This window comes from Verticillium alfalfae, genomic scaffold (assembly GCF_000150825.1).
Source record: "Verticillium alfalfae VaMs.102 supercont1.1 genomic scaffold, whole genome shotgun sequence".
NCBI lineage: Eukaryota > Fungi > Ascomycota > Sordariomycetes > Glomerellales > Plectosphaerellaceae > Verticillium > Verticillium alfalfae.
In genome coordinates, this window is record NW_003315038.1 from 3,294,203 (window position 1) to 3,309,588 (window position 15,386).

Below are 15,386 nucleotides of genomic sequence, written 5' to 3' on the forward strand. Positions count from 1 at the left end.
ATGCTCTCCTAACCGCTGGTGCACTCTCCGACGACACCCTGCCCCCTCCAGTACGATCCAGGGATACGACCACCAGACCGAAAGCAGCCTCGAAACCTGACCAGGCGGAAGGCGCGGACAAGAAGGAAGAAGATGAGCCCCATGAGCAAAAGGGTGCCCTGGTCATCAGCCTTTTGACCATCGGGGCCATCCCCGAAGCTCTCTTCCTGATCGGCCGCTGGCCCTGGCTGCTACAAGGCTACACCGACATCACAAGCCGGGTGAACAGGATCTTGGAGTATTCCATCGACAAACTCTACCAAGCAACCCGACCCACCACAACATCCTCCATGGCGTGCCCCCCGAAGAAGGTGGCCGATTCGGACCAGAGCGGCGTCACAAAAGGTTCAGTCCGGCGATCCGAAATCCCCATTCGAAAATCTATGCGATGGCCATGGCCAGATGGCCGCCTCGGCGTCAGTGATCAGCACTACAGGTTCTACTGGGACGAATGGTCCGACAACGTTCCAGTCTGCCAAACAGTCGACGACGTATTCACCCTTTCCTCGTCGCTTCTCAACATTGCAGGCGTCAACATTGGCAAAAGCGAGCAGCTCCTTGTCATGTTGGCGAGCATTGGACAGAAGAGCCTGGCAGAGGATCAGTCGAAACACAACCTGGACCGGTGGCAGGACCTCCTCCGCCGTATCCTGGTGCCTGCTCTGAGCACGTCAAAGGGTGCTCCCGCGACAGCCAACCTTGTCTGGTCTCTGCTGAAACAGTACCCTATTGCTACTCGGTATAGCATCTACGCAGACTGGTTCGAAGGGGCCCCCAACCGAGGCTCGGAAGTACGTCGAGCTGCCATGGTCAAGGCCTTTGCCGACACGAAGTCTAAGGCACAAGGTGTCATGAAACGTATCTCTAAGGATAATGCTGTGGAGATGGGAAGAGCCCTCGCAAAACTTACGCATTCCTCTCCCGGCATTGTTTTCAAGGTCGCACTCGAGCTAATGATGTCTTACGGCAATCTGAGCGACGTCTTCGCAGAGTGTGTTCGCTTCTTCACCGACTTAACCAAGGACGTGATGATCTGGTCGCTGCTGTCTGCCCTCGGCAGCAATCAGCGGAGTCGTACACAGGCATCCTACATCCTGTCCATCAGTCCATGGCTGCTTGAGCTGTCGAAGCTCACGGGCAAGCTCTTCAAGCGTTATCGAGAGCTGGATGCGACACCCATCCTTCGCTATGTGCATGACCAGCTGCTACATGGTAACTCGACAGATTTGATCATCCTCTCGGAGTTGGTTGATGCAATGGGCGGTATCGTCAACACAGCCGATATCGGATATGACGAAGTCATCGCCATGTCCGGCATGGCCTTGCTTCAGCGACGAACGCTGATCAGCCTTCAAGATCGTCGCTTTGAACCAGCTGTCATTGCGAGCGCGAAACGCCTGACGCATGCCCTTGTTGACTCTCGCCTAGCTGGACGTCTGCTAGTTAACATCGCCCAGTTCAGACAGTCTGCTACTTTCAGACTCTCGGACGACGGCGCGCATGTCAAATACCTTTCGTCACTTATGGACAACAGTCACCAGATCCTGGTTCAGTATCTTGATCTCTTGCGCGCGAACCTTGAACCTGCCGAATTTGACCGACTCGTGCCCAGCATCAGCCAACTCATGGCAGAATTCGGTCTCGACGCTAGCTTCGCCTTCTCCATTGGCCGCGAGAGTCTTGCTGCTCAAATCTTCTCCAAACCAACAACCGCGCCAAAACAAAGTTCGCAATCAGCGCCAGATGCTGAAGGCGATGTGTCCATGGGCGATGATGCGATAGCCACCGAGCCTGCCTCGGACACCACGAAATCCGAGACACCCGCTCCGGAAGCGCCAGGGGAAGCTCATGTTACTGCGGCCACTAGTTTTGATGCATTGAATCCCATTGTCGAATCCCTTCGCTCAACAACACCAGAAAGCGCCTGGCAAAAGATCAGTATTGAATTCTTTGCCATTTTCTGGGCCCTTCAGCTCGGTGATCTTGGGGTTCCTTGGGCACCTTACCATGCTCAGCAAGCTCGTCTGCAAGAACAGTACCGGCAAGTCACGAAAGATCGCAAGCTTTTGCAAGCCCAGAAGAGTGCAAAACAAAAGGAACTGAAGGACACCATGGACACTTTCATTAAGGAAAGCACCCAACAGTCCGAGAGAGTCGCCAAGGCAAAGGTCCTCATCACCAAGCGTATGGACACCTGGTTCATGGGTGAGCCGCTGAAACCTAACGGTGTTTCTGATGCCATCCTCGAACGATGTCTCCTTCCTCGCATCATTCTCTCCAAGATCGATTCCGAGTACTCTTTTGCCCTCATCAAGTACATCCATGAACTTTCGTGCCCTAACTTCCGTCTCATGGCGCTGTACGACCGCCTCTTCAAGGCCAACAGGCTGCGCGGCATGCTCTTCACTTGCACTGTACAGGAGGGCGTGTACCTGGGTCACTTCTTCCACCTCATACTGCGCGAGCTCAACAAATGGCACAAGTCCAGCGCCGACTACGAAAAGGAGGCCATTGGCAAGAGCAAGAGGTCTGGTGGCTACCTTGGGTTTGCGACTGCATTCGATGACGAAGGTCATCCGACATCCCACCTCGACCACGCAGAGTTCCAGGACGTGCTATATGGGTGGCACAAAAACATCAACTTGGCCCTCAAGGCCTGTCTTTCTGGCACCGAATGGACTCACATCCGCAACGCCATCTCATTCTTAACCGAGGCCCACGAGGACTTCCCCGCGGTCACGTTCATGGGCACCCAACTCCAGAGCCAGCTTAAGACTATCGTGACACGCGAAAAGAATCTCAGAGGCGATCTGTGGCTTACGGCACAGCGCGTCCTGGGCAACATGGCTAAGATGGAAAAGACTTGGATTGCACCGCAAGCCTTCCGGACAAACTTGGTATGCACGATCCCAACAAACTCTACTACCGCGGCCACCACTAACCTTTTGGCGATACAGTCCACGCAAAGCGCTGCTCAAGGCAATGAGGACGAGCAAGCATCCAGCTCAGGCGGTAGTCTCCGAGCCACTGCACCAGAGTTTCGACCCTCGTAAGTTCAGCGCACATACCCAAGGAAATTCCGACATTTCTGACGATTTCATCAGACCTCAGAACGAGGACGGCGAAGTGCAGGATGGAAAAGCTTCTTTTCCGCAGCGTTCGACGTCGACTCGAAGGGATGCCAAAGGTACTCCTCAGTCTAATCAGAGGGATTCTCCCCGGCTACCGGTTTCCACGCCGAGTGGCCCGAAGCCCATGCATGGCGCGTTATCTCACAACCGGTCATCTACACCGAACCCATCGGAGACGCTGCCTCATGCTCCGGGTTCATCGAACAGGGATCCAAGACACCCGAATATGCCATCAAGCCGAAACGCGTCCAGTCTTCCCCGCGGACCAGGTCTTCCACAGCGACCCCCTGGCCCTATCCCAGAACACCAGCCATTGAATCGCTTTACACCAGCAGGACCTAATGATCGCCGAGATGTCAGGGACCATAGAGACCCCCGCGCGCCCAGAGACAGCCGAGATGCCCGCGAATCCCGAGACCAACGCGACACCAGAGACTCCAAGGAGCCCAAGGGTGGAGACGTTTCTCGACAAGAAAATAGCCGTGAGAACTCAAGACCTGAGCGCCGTGGCCCAGATGTACCTTCGAGAGATAGTGGTCGGCTGTCCGAAGGCGATCGACCCCCTCGCCGCGACCATCTTCAAAGCGGTCGAGAAGCCGAAACGCCGAAGGATAGGTTGCCGCAGAGCACCAACCAAGGCCCTGACGTCGACAGGTCTGGTCGTGAGGCTGGGACACCCGTGGGTGGCTCTACGGCAGCAATCGAGCCGCCCATCAATCCTGCGCGTGCAGCCTTGTTTCAGAACGACACCCCCTCCCGTACCGAGCGACCCGATCGTGAACGATCTCGAGCGCGGGACGGTGAACAAAGAGGAGCGCAGCGTCATCAAGGGCCGGAAGGGCCGGAGCATGATCGTTCAGAAATCATGAACCTTGAGCGACCCGTTCTGTTCGGCGATGGGCGACAGGAGCCATTGCCCCGACAACCGCGCGACGATCCTCGTGAACGAGATCGTGCACCGCGAAAAGACTCACCTGCACGAGGTGGCCGTGTCCACCCCGACCGACTTTCCTCAGATCCCTTCAGAGACGCGGTCCGGGAGGAGCAGTTCGGCCGCCCTACTCATCCTACAGATGCCCGGAACCCTAGGAACCCACGGGAACCCAGAGACCCCAGAGACCCCAGAGACCCCAGAGACCCCAGAGACCCCAGGGATCACAGAACGGACGATTCCAGAGCTTCGTTCCAAAGAGGCCCTGAGAGGGACAGTGCATTTAGTGGCTCAGACAGCAACACCACGCGGGATGCCTTCCTTTCCAGGGCCGAACGCGACAATGGGCGGCCCAAGCAAGACGACCAATACGGACGCCTCAACAGCAACTATCCGATTGCCTCAGTCGTTGATGCCCCTTCAGGCCCTAGAGGGCGAGGCGCACGACCGAACCCGAGGAACAACTTCAACACACCGCCTCCACCACCGCCCCGCGGTGATGGTCGCCTTCCTCGTACCGGTAGCCCCGGCGCATCCACTACTGATGATCGACACCCTCCGGCGGGACCGTCGTCAGGCCGAGGACATCGCAGTCAGAATGCCTCGGGTTCTACACCCAACTCGAATGCGGGTGACACCGTCAGAGCGGTCATGGCAGGGGCCTGTCGACACTCCGGTCTCCTCGTCTCGACCCTCTGACAGTGCCACAGTTGCTCCCGGCGTGCATCCTGATCGTTTGGCACAGATGGGTCCACCGCCACCTGTGTCCGTTGGGGACGCTCATTTACGTCAACCCACAAGCACCCCAGATCGGCCGCTGCCTTTGGGTCAAGGATCCCATCATATCCCTTCTGGGAACTTCAACGGGCCGACCCCTGACTTTGCAACTCCCACCGGGCCCGCCTCAGGAGGTGGCCGAAAGCAGGGTGGAAGAAGACAGCTTGAGGGTATCAACAGCACACTGCAACAGGCTCAAGGCAGACCTGACCCTATCAAGGGTACGACCATCCGAGGCAGGAGCAGTCGGACTAATCTAGCCAACTCGGATGCTCAGATTCTGACGGGAGGGTCGCCGGTGTCGACGCCAGCCCACGAAGAGTACCAGGATTCTCTTCAGTCGTCTGACAAGAGGCCCTATGAGGGCGACGATCATGGCCGGGGGGAGCACGAGCGCGGTCGTAGGGAGCGCGATCGCTCTGAACGATCTGGTCGACCATCTAGGAGAAGCAGCAGAGAGCGTCAGCGTAGCCCTGGAGGCCACGAGCGGGAGGGCAAGGACAGTCGCTCACACCGGGACCGACGTTCGGGCGCTGCAGGCCATGGCTCGTCCTCTCGAGACGAGCATGAGCCCAGACGTTCTACGCGTGATCCGAGTGGCGGCCACCCCCGAGAGTCGCAGACAGGCGCGCTGCCTCCGAACAATAGGGACGGCGCCCCCCGCGATTCTCGTCATCGAGGCGATCGGGGTGATATGGGACCAGGAGGTCTCGTGGCGGAGGAGTGGAACGGGAGTGCCTCAAGGCACCAACGGAGCGGACAGAGAGACTCTGTGCTCAGACCGCCGGACGATCGTCGCGACCCGCGGGACAACAGCAGGAAACGGAGGAGTGAGGACGCGAACGGGTTCTCAGTGGAAAAGAGGCAGAGGCGTTAGGAACTGCCTCAAGTCCAGCACTACCGAAATCATCACTATTAGGTGCTTCGATATTGGACGGTGCTACATCTCGACGGTGGCCGGTGGCCGGCAGCCGAGGCGGCGTGCAAGGACGGAACCGGACGCTCGGTGCTAGATCGTCAGCGCTGGAGCGGACCGAAGGACGGAGTGGTCGCGTCAACGAAACGGAAAGAAATTGCTACCAGTACCTATTTTACTTTGTTCAGTCGCAGGCCCCGAGGCCCCGGATTTCACGACAGGTCTCGAGGGGTTGATTCAACCATACATGCTTTCGCCGAGCGGAGGCGGGCGACGACTCCAGTCGTTTTTGTCACACTATTATTCAGCGAAATTCAGTCTCCTCTTTATGGAATCACTTCAAGATACCCTACTCAGCAACGTTTTTATGATATGACTAGAAGTGGCAGGCAAAGGCAGGCAGGCAGAGCAAGGGGTGGCGATGACTTGCTGGGTTGATGGACCGCTTGCTGCCTGGAAAAAGAGGTGTTGTGAGGTTGGACGCTGTACCATTACCATGTACGATGTGTACCACCATGGCATTGCTTGCCGTCATGGCATGAAAAAGGATGAAGGGGAAGGAAGTGGTGAGATGGAGGGTTCACGTGAAGATGTAACACAACAGGGTCATAGAGAGAATGGAAAGGGTGTGACGTACACTACACCGATGGAACGGTTGACTGCTGCTGTCGCGGGGAGTTGCGAGCAGGCTGTGTTCTTTTTCATGGACGTGATCGTGGAGAGGCCTTGACGATGACCGCAAGTATGTCCCTCGGGATGCGATGCGGCCCATCAGGGAAGTCATTCCAAATGCTCGTTGCGTCACGTGGATGTCTACAGGCGATGCCGCGATTACGCGACGCCGCGCCTCCAAGCGAGACCTTCACGGGACGCGTCTTGAGATACGCGTAACGTTGGTCGAGAGGACTAGGCAGGCAGTAGGCTGTTGGGATTGAGTACATTTACACATGGGACATTTGGCAACGCTGTGTACACGATGCATCGTGGCTGGAATCATCAGTGAGTGAGCAGGCCTGAGGGACATCCCAGCTAGCACAACGCGAAGTTGAAAGTAAAGGTCAACAGACATGTCCGGCCGGCCATGACAGCAGCCAACATTCGCACGTCTGCAGCCCAAACGCCACCTCTGTGTAAGGTACATCGAGAAAGGAGATCTAGGTAAGGAAAAACCCCGCAACGCCAGCACATGCACGCTCATGACCAAATCCCCCTTCATCACAACAAGCAATCGATCGCCGGCCCCCCCCCCCCCGAGCCTCACTCAATCTGGCTGCCACGCACGCTGCGCCCGGAATGTCACGCCCGCACGTGCTGCGCGGCCAATGATGACCAAAAAAACCCACCACATCAAGCGACGGAACCAGACACGCCCCTCAGCGTCCCTTCGAGATCCCCGGTCCTCAAACAGCCTGAAGTCAGCCAAGGCACGGAATCACGGCAAACAAAGATCTTCAATCGCGATCGCGAGATGCGGAAAGAGGACCTTCCCGCTGCCTGCCGCCCATTCTGCACGCCCCCTGATGATCACGACGAGCCTCATTCGCATGAAACAGCCACATGCGTAATAAAGAACGCACGTCTCCCGAAAGCCGCCCATTTCGAATCCGTCGGGGACCAACAAAAATTTTGTACGAGTCGTACTCTCTCTCTCTCTCTAACAACGAAGTGCAGCGCTAATGGCCATGGTAAAGATCGGCGCGCCCCAGGCTGCGAGTCGATCCTCATCTCTGGGCAAACGAACCCATGTGGGTACGTACCCTGTTTTCTCTCCTGGCTTTCGCGCGTGCACGCCTCAATGTGAAAAACACGGCTGGAAAAAGACGGGTACATGATGAAATAGCAGTGGACCCGAACCCAACCGATGAGTTGGGGTCACCTCGTCTTCAATCTGGCGTTTCCGATGGTATGCATGGTGATGATATGTGTGGCAGGCTTGATGTCAACTCCCGTCACCAACCAATTCAGCCTGGAGAGCTCACGTTTTGCGACGTTCTAGAAAGCGGGAGCGGTGGGGCCAGCAGCGTCAGATTGATGAAAAGTGACTGCGGATATGCGGTCTCTTCCAACCAACGTAGGAATCTAATCGACGGCAGGCACAGACGGGTGTGTCTCTAGAGGTCAAAATCGAGACCGCGGGCCGCGAGCCCCTTGTTCCGCGCCAGCACGGCATCGACGAGGGCACGGCCGGGGAAGTCGATGATGACGACGCCAGTGCGGCCGCCGGTGCCGGTTTCGCTGCCGCGATCGAGCCAACGGCCCGTCTGGTCGTTGATGCCCTCGACGGAGCCATTGATGCCGCCAGCGGCGGCCTGAATGGGCAGCACGCCGACGGTGGCGCTGAGGTGGGCGAGGTAGAGGGCGGCGTTGACGTCGTTGGCCGGATCGGCAGCGCTGGTGAGGGCGTGCTCGACGGCGTCCCACTTCATGTACAGGTGCTCGAGGCTCGGGATGATCCAGAGGTCCTCGAGGATCATGTCCTTGGACCCCCAGACGAGACCGTGGGGCCCGGACTGGGGCGCGGCAAAGTTCTGCAGCAGAAGGATGCCGGAGCGCAGGGTGCCGAGCGTGGGCAGCGGCCAGAAGGCCTTGGCCTGGGGGGCGTAGAAGCGGTGCTTCTGGCCTTCGGCTTCGATGTGCTGGAGGAAGGCCTGCTCGAACGTGATCGTGTTGGTGCCGTGCGGACGGCCTTCTTCCTTGAGGCGCATGATGATGGCCTCGCTCGGGAAAGCATCGAGGAAGGCGGACACGGTGGTGAGGACGTCGACGAAGGAGTAGCCGGTGAACATCTCGGCGTGGTAGATCTGAATAGCATCGTCGACTAGACGGCCGCGAACGTCGAGGTAGCGCATGCCAGCCCGCAGCTGCGCCGACAGGTTGTTGTTCTGACATTGGAAGAGCTCATCGCGAATGTCAAAGGTGAGAGTGTCGTGCGTGCCCGGTATGGAAAGACTCGTGATATTGGCGTCATCAGGGATAGCCTTCATCCAGTCTGGGTGTAGGGCCTCGTCGACGTCAAAAGAGTATTCGGAGAGATAACCGCGGTAGCAGTTGTCCTTGCTGTAGACAAAGGCGCATGGTGAGAGCGAGATGAGATCGGAAAATGTATAGAGCAGCAGGAGAATGCCAGAGAAGGTGTAGAAGATGGCCCAGAGGAAGCGCCGTGACCTGGGTAGAGCCATGGCAGAGGGCAGCACTGTTTACCAAACGGTGTATGACCGTGGTTGAAGAGGAACTGCCGGTCTGCGATGAGTTTTGTGGCAGCAGCGGTTGGTGTAGGCAGCAGTTTGAGTGGAAGAGGGACGCAGCGCTGCTTTTCAGGTTCAGGCACGCCACCTAAAACGCTCGAAAGATGCAGCAACAGCGGCGAATGGACGTGACAGGCTTTGCACAAAAACAAAAAGACAGGATATGATACAATGCTGTAGAAACAACGAGTGCCGACTGTTCCTCCCGATTCAAGTGGTATCAAGTCGAAAGGCCCTCTGAGATGGCGATGCAGTGGCTGGTGTATTGAATGTCGTCGCTCAGATGTTGATTGACCTGCACCCGGTTCAGCCGACCCAGTTGGTTGACGGTGGCAGGTGACATGGATGGAGACCCCACAGCCAGTGACCAGTGCACGGGGTTCGCTCCTTTCCTTCGAGGCCCTCTGACTGGACGGTCGCGTCATTGGCAAAACGCAGAAAGGTTGATCCGAACCATGCCTGTCGCCGATGCGTGCACAATGCGCAATGCACAATGCACAATGCACACCCTGAAGAAGCCGTTCCGGCCTCGGCCCCGCCGCCCCCTGTAACCACCTGCTGACTGCTGCAGGCGGACGTCGGCGGGCGGGTGCCCTGACATCACTGGCTCCAGCGCCCTCTGGCCCCCCCCCGGGAAGTTCCCAATTTCGGGATATTGGCTTCGGGGCCATCGCCGGCCGGCGACCTGGGCATCCGGGGTCAGATTGACGGTGCCATTCGATGTCACGATATTCGACTCACGACGTCGACGGAATGCTTGACGAGATTTTTGTCTTGTTACTCAATGGGTTCTGGTCCATGGATTTCTTCATGTTTTTTTTTTTTATTTTTCTTTTCCCGCACGACGTACTCAAGCCTGACTGACTCTGCTCGCTCGCGGAATCCCCCCACAGTTGGCGTCTCGCCCGTCGCCAGAAAGCCCACTCGACACCACACACCCACGCGCCACGCCAAACAGTCGACGGCAGTTGACGACAGTCAGAACGAGGCGTCCTCAAGGTCTCCCACATTCCCGATCCGAGGCCCAGATCTAACCCCCAATCTGTTGGGGGACGCGAACCGCCCACCGCGTTCCAAACCAATCCTGGAGCTAGAGAACTATGCAGCAAGCGTAGGATTAGCAAGCTCCAGCCTGTTACACCCACCCAGCGACGAAAGATCACCAGTTCGTACTCTTGGTTCAGTAGGCGGCATACATGTACCACCCTCCCTCTCTGACACGATGGAGCACGGCCTCCACGCAACGCCCAGCGCAAGAAGCTCTCCGGTTTCAGAACACTGGTGTCATCCGCACGGCTCTCGCGTGCCGGTCTATCGTCGATCGCTGTTCGGTGGCCGTTGCCAGAGCCGGATTGGTCTGGACAAGTTCGACAGCGGAAGTTATCACGCTTGGTGATCTGCCGTTGCCATCGTGTCAGAGCTCAGCCGTCAAAAGCGGGTGACAGCGTTCGCTGCCTTGATTCGAGAGTCTGAATGGCAATTCCTTTGGGCGGTGGCTGCGGTTGTGAAGATGCTGTGCTTCGCAGCGTGCAGCCGACACCATGACAGCTTGTCGTGTGTTGTGGGGAAAGCTGGGCCCTGACACATGGTGGCACGAGAAGCGTCGTGATCACCAGCAATGTTGACCTCTGGGCGCTGAGCCGAGGTCTGCTCCAGGAAATCACACACTGATGCGCTGCCCAACGTTTTCAACGTGACAAGAGTGCGGGGAAAGGGAGTACAGAACGATGGCAAAAGCGCATGCCACTTGGCGAAGGGCCGATAGGGAGAGCTTATTGGTGTGTCTGCCAATTGATATGGGCGCGCCAGCCCGCTACCAAGTTGCATTCCAGATCCAGATTTCCTCCATTTTGTCTACTTCTTTCCTTTCTGACGTTTGGCTCGGAAAGCTCAGAATAAATGCTGCACCAGCCGTTGACGCTGTCGATATGTCGTGGCACCGATATGTCGTGGCACCGTCATTGACTCAACGTGCAGGCTCTCAGCGTGCTTGCGGGCCACCGTCATGGCCACTAACCAGAGCTGCGCCAGTGGAAGGAGGCTCTTTTGTGGGTGGGTGCATGCCCTGGTTGCAAGACGCGAGACGCCATGGACGCCTCTCGGGCTGAAGGGAGGGTGTTGTCAACAGATTCTGGGAAGCCATTGACGAATGGCAGAACAAGATGGCACCGCGGATTGATTGGCTTGAATTCAAGACAAGAAGGAAGAGGGTGTGTGGTGGTATGCATGCAGAGATGGCTCACTGATACGAGGCCCCCTCAAACCCCCGATCCATCAATCACATGGGTGTGATGCTCTCTAGCAGTCATGCAGTGACTGCAGCATCGACTGCATGAGCAGAAAAATTGAGGGTATTCGGACTGCAGGGCCTGGTTGTCGTCGTCATGATGTGTGGCTGGCTCTTCGTCATCAACAACGCTTGACCTCTTTCACGTATCCAAGCGACCGTGCGAAACGTCGCTTCCGTGACGAGACAGGTTTGGGTCTCAGAGTCTGTGTGTGGCCGGGTCAACGGCGAATGTAGGAGAGAGAAAATGAACGGTACGATGCTACCACAAGGCGCTACAGCGGCGTGGTAGACTGGTTCATCAGATCATGTCCAACATCTGCGTGGCCAGCGAGATTGCCAAGGTCGGTCCTGTTCAAGGACTGCTGCCAGGGGTGGGAGGCGTTTCTAGGCTAGTGGTTCAGAAAACGAGGCAATCGGGCGGGCTGTTAACGCTGGCACCCCTGCAATTAGCTGGACGCGCAATGAGGCTTGTATGCGCTATTCCCAATATTCACTGATCAGTTTCTACGGCTTGTGCGTTGTGGTCTGCAGGCCGGGCCAATATCTACAAAGACGACCGGAATTGGCACCAGCGCCGTGTGGTCGGGGAAAAGACGCATGAACCCTATTCCCTTGACGATGGCACCCATGCCCATGTCATTGTTATCGTGGGGATGGGAGCTGAGGCGTGCTGAGGAATGTGATCCCTGGGGAAGATCTGGGGGTCGGCAAGTATTGTCTACAAGAACGTGGGCGCAGACGGAGAAGAAAGAATGATTTAAGGGATACGATGCAATCGAGCTGCGGGCGGCAACGAGCTGGGCATGGAGTGTAATCAAGACCCATTCCAGTCATCGTAAACAGCTGGAGTTCGCCTACGATGGGTGCGTCAGGTGGGGGTATGGCGACTGCTCAGTAGGCGGTCTCTCAAGTTTTCGAACGAAGATGGGGACGGATTGTGGGTGTGGTGGCAGAGGGATTGAGTTTGAGAGTTTCCCGTATTCTTTTTTTTTTGTTTGGCCAAGGGCTCGGATTGTCGTCGGTCCATGTGATCCGAGTGTAGTCGCCCAGGAGCTAGTGATGAGGCTGGAGATGAGACGAAGACCAGGACGATCTGATTGACAGGACAAACAGAGTCGACAGCTGAGGGCTGATGGTCTCCGATTGCAGAACATCAGACGGTGGACCACAGGGCCCGGAGAGGTGATTTCCCATACTTGGCCTACCGACGTGGCTAACGACTCCGGCCAGCAATAGTGCACTGAGGTGGTTAGGAGCGATGATCGAGGTTAATGAAGGAGGCAAATTGGGTGGGTGCGTTCAGCCAGATTGATACCCATAGCCAGGACATCTGTCACTCGGTCAGCTCGTACCGTCGACGATGATCATCCGTCGCCAGGCGCCGGTGGTGCTTGGCGGCGATTTAGCGAGGTGGGGGGTGAGGTCGAGGGGATTCGCAAGAGGCTGAGAGAGTTGGGCGAGGGAGGAGGACACAGTAGCCCCTCCGGATGACACGGCAGTAGAGCATCCCGAACGGCAAGTGCTGCAACAAGAGGCACGAAATGCCCTGTGCGGCAGTACTTTCTGGTGTTGTTTACGGGGTGACGACATGATCTAGGGGAGGGGGGAGGGGGCCTTGCTCACCCGCGCTAATTTCCGCTTGGCGGGTAGTCCGGTGTTCAGGGGCAAGCCTGCGAGCAAGAGGATGGGCCCTCTCTGTGTGGATGGAGAAAAAGGAGAAAAAAAAGTGAGTTTCCCCATCGCGTTTCTTAGTGACTACATTCCTCACCAGATCAGGTGCCTCGATTTTGCAGTGCTCAAAAGTGTGTGTGACAATTTGCGGCCGAGCTGTTGCGAAATATAGACAGTGACTGACAGCAGGGCTCAGGAGGTCCCAGACCAGAATGTAATGCCATGGCGGAGGAGAAAGCAGGCAAAGGCACGTTATCAGACGGATGCACTTGCGAAAAAGAGATGCGCATCGCGCATCGTACCTCGTGGTGGGTAAGTGCCATAGGTACCTAGGTAAGGTACCATACAGGTAAGGTAGGGAGGGTAGCTCGCTGTAGACCCACCCCTTCGCTGCTGGCTGGTCGGCTGCCAAGTCAGTATCTCTCTGGCTTTTGCCACGGCAGGCACATGTAGGTGCCCCGGGCGGTTCAGGTGCAAACGTTTTTGCCCTGTGAGTTCGCTCTATTGGCAGGTACTCACTACCAGAGCCAGCATCGTGCCTGGCCTCTGCCCCCACCCCCTCCTGCCCTCTCGGTGCGTTCTACCTTCCGCTGGAAATTGTGGACCGACAACAGTAGACGGTGGATTGTGGATCTTTTGATTGTGGATCTCTGATCGTGGATGAACCCGCCTGCCTCCTACTCTTGCTCCCTCCTCCTCCTCCTGTTCTCCCGCTCTCTGTGTATGCCGTCTCCCATCTTGGTTTCCTCTCGTGCTCTTCCCCTTCGCCAACCTGCACCATCGCCTCCGCCTACCTTGAGCACAACAGACCGACTCTGGAGAAACGACCGAGACCTGCGTCCTCATTATCCTGCAACGACAGGATCAGGCCTGTCCCCCATCTACCAGGTCCACCAGTACGACCCACGACGTGGGAGCCACCCTCTGCCTAGCCCGAGCCCTGGACAGCTGGACGGAGCTTGTCCATCACTGTCGCACAACGCTCGCAGCCCACGCCCCATGCTCCCTGCCTAGCGTCGCGTCTGGTCTCCGCTTCTTCTGTGCTAGGTCGCTCCCGGTGCCTCTGGGCAACAGACACAAGCACGACGAACAGGTTATCGGTCTCCCAACTGTCGCTTTAGGTCCACCTCCACTTCCCATCTTTCACTCATCCATGTGCGTGTGAGGTCCCATTCGTTTCCTCACCTCGCCTTTGTTCACTATTCTGCCACTCGCTTTAACTTTTGCTTGTCCGCTGCCTTGCTTTGCTTGCGACGCTGCTTCGACTTTCTTTTTCACCCAATTGCTTGCCTGGCCCCGCTGCCGCCAACCTCCGCGCCTCGCCCTCCCTGCCCTCCTCTCCTCCACCAACAATCCCGACTCGGCTTGCCTGCCAGTGTGCTGTGCCCTGTCTCTCCAACTACATCTTCAGACACGCCCGACTCTCTCTCTCTCTCCCTCGCCCTCCCTCGGCGTCCAGCATCATCACGGCGAAGACGACGACGACGACAACACGCCTAAGGGATACGCAAGCACACCTGCTTCTCCACGGCCACCCGACCTGCCGCCTGCCGCCTGAGACCCGTGTTCCGAACGACCCTAGCAACCAAACGGCTAGCAATCCGGCCTAGACTCCTGATTCTAGTCACCCATCTGCTGGCCATCGACCTGGCTATTCTGCTGGGAGGACTCGTTTTATCTTTCACGCTGCAACGGTGAAAGAATCGGCATCACCAAAGCATTCACTTGCCTGGTGTCATGGGAACAGCTGGCTGCACTGCGTCTCGCTTTTAGACTTCCGAGCCCCACGCCCCGATTCGAGCCTCCGCTGTCATCAATTTCTTCGATGCCAGTGACGAAGTGTTGATTGTTGCGGCCCACGTACGTTGACCTCTGCCCACTCCCCGAACTACTCACGACGGGTACCGCCACGAGACGAGAACGAGACTGACCAGGTGATCCTTCCAGAATTAGCATCGACACACCAGAAATCATGGACTCTTTGCTGCGCACCCTCCAGATCATGGGCCTCGCCGCCCTACTCATGCCATTGTGGACACACTCCGGACAAACCCCTAATGGCGTCGTGCGGCGCGACACGTTGAGGCAGAGCCTATGTTCGACTGTCAACACAGCAACGATGGCTTCCAGTATGTCCAGATGTCCCGTCCAAACTCATACAATGCTGACCAGTCTCTCCAGACTACAGTCAATGGCAGAGCCTCGGCCTCTGTTCTGACTACTGCATTCAGAAAGACTCTGCCTTTGCCATTGTACAATACCAGTTATGCTGGTGTTCCGATGTCCAGCCGGCTGCGGCCAGCGTCGAGAGCATCGACAACTGCAGTCAAGATTGCCCTGGCTATGACGCGGAGAGCTGCGGAAGGCAACCGAGCAATTACGGCTA

The 15,386-nt window shown here is 57.2% G+C and overlaps 2 protein-coding genes across 2 annotated transcripts in view; one reads left to right on the forward strand and one right to left on the reverse strand.

Moving 5' to 3' along the window:
- VDBG_01002 (THO complex subunit 2) overlaps positions 1 to 5,755 on the forward strand; it is a gene marked incomplete at both ends in the record, with an annotated part of 7,342 nt that extends 1,587 nt beyond the window's left edge. The window contains 5 exons of the mRNA XM_003009273.1: positions 52 to 1,030; positions 1,100 to 2,936; positions 2,997 to 3,088; positions 3,144 to 4,732; positions 4,812 to 5,755. Of these exons, the coding sequence (XP_003009319.1) occupies positions 52 to 1,030; positions 1,100 to 2,936; positions 2,997 to 3,088; positions 3,144 to 4,732; positions 4,812 to 5,755 (5,441 nt within the window). The remainder of the gene's footprint in view (positions 1 to 51; positions 1,031 to 1,099; positions 2,937 to 2,996; positions 3,089 to 3,143; positions 4,733 to 4,811) is intronic.
- Positions 5,756 to 7,905: 2,150 nt separating this feature from the next.
- VDBG_01003 (1-phosphatidylinositol phosphodiesterase) lies at positions 7,906 to 9,280 on the reverse strand (the record flags this gene model as incomplete). Its single annotated transcript, XM_003009274.1, has 1 exon — positions 7,906 to 9,280. The coding sequence occupies one exon, from the start codon at positions 8,971 to 8,973 to the stop codon at positions 7,906 to 7,908; it is 1,068 nt and encodes a 355-aa protein (XP_003009320.1).
- Positions 9,281 to 15,386: the final 6,106 nt, after the last annotated feature.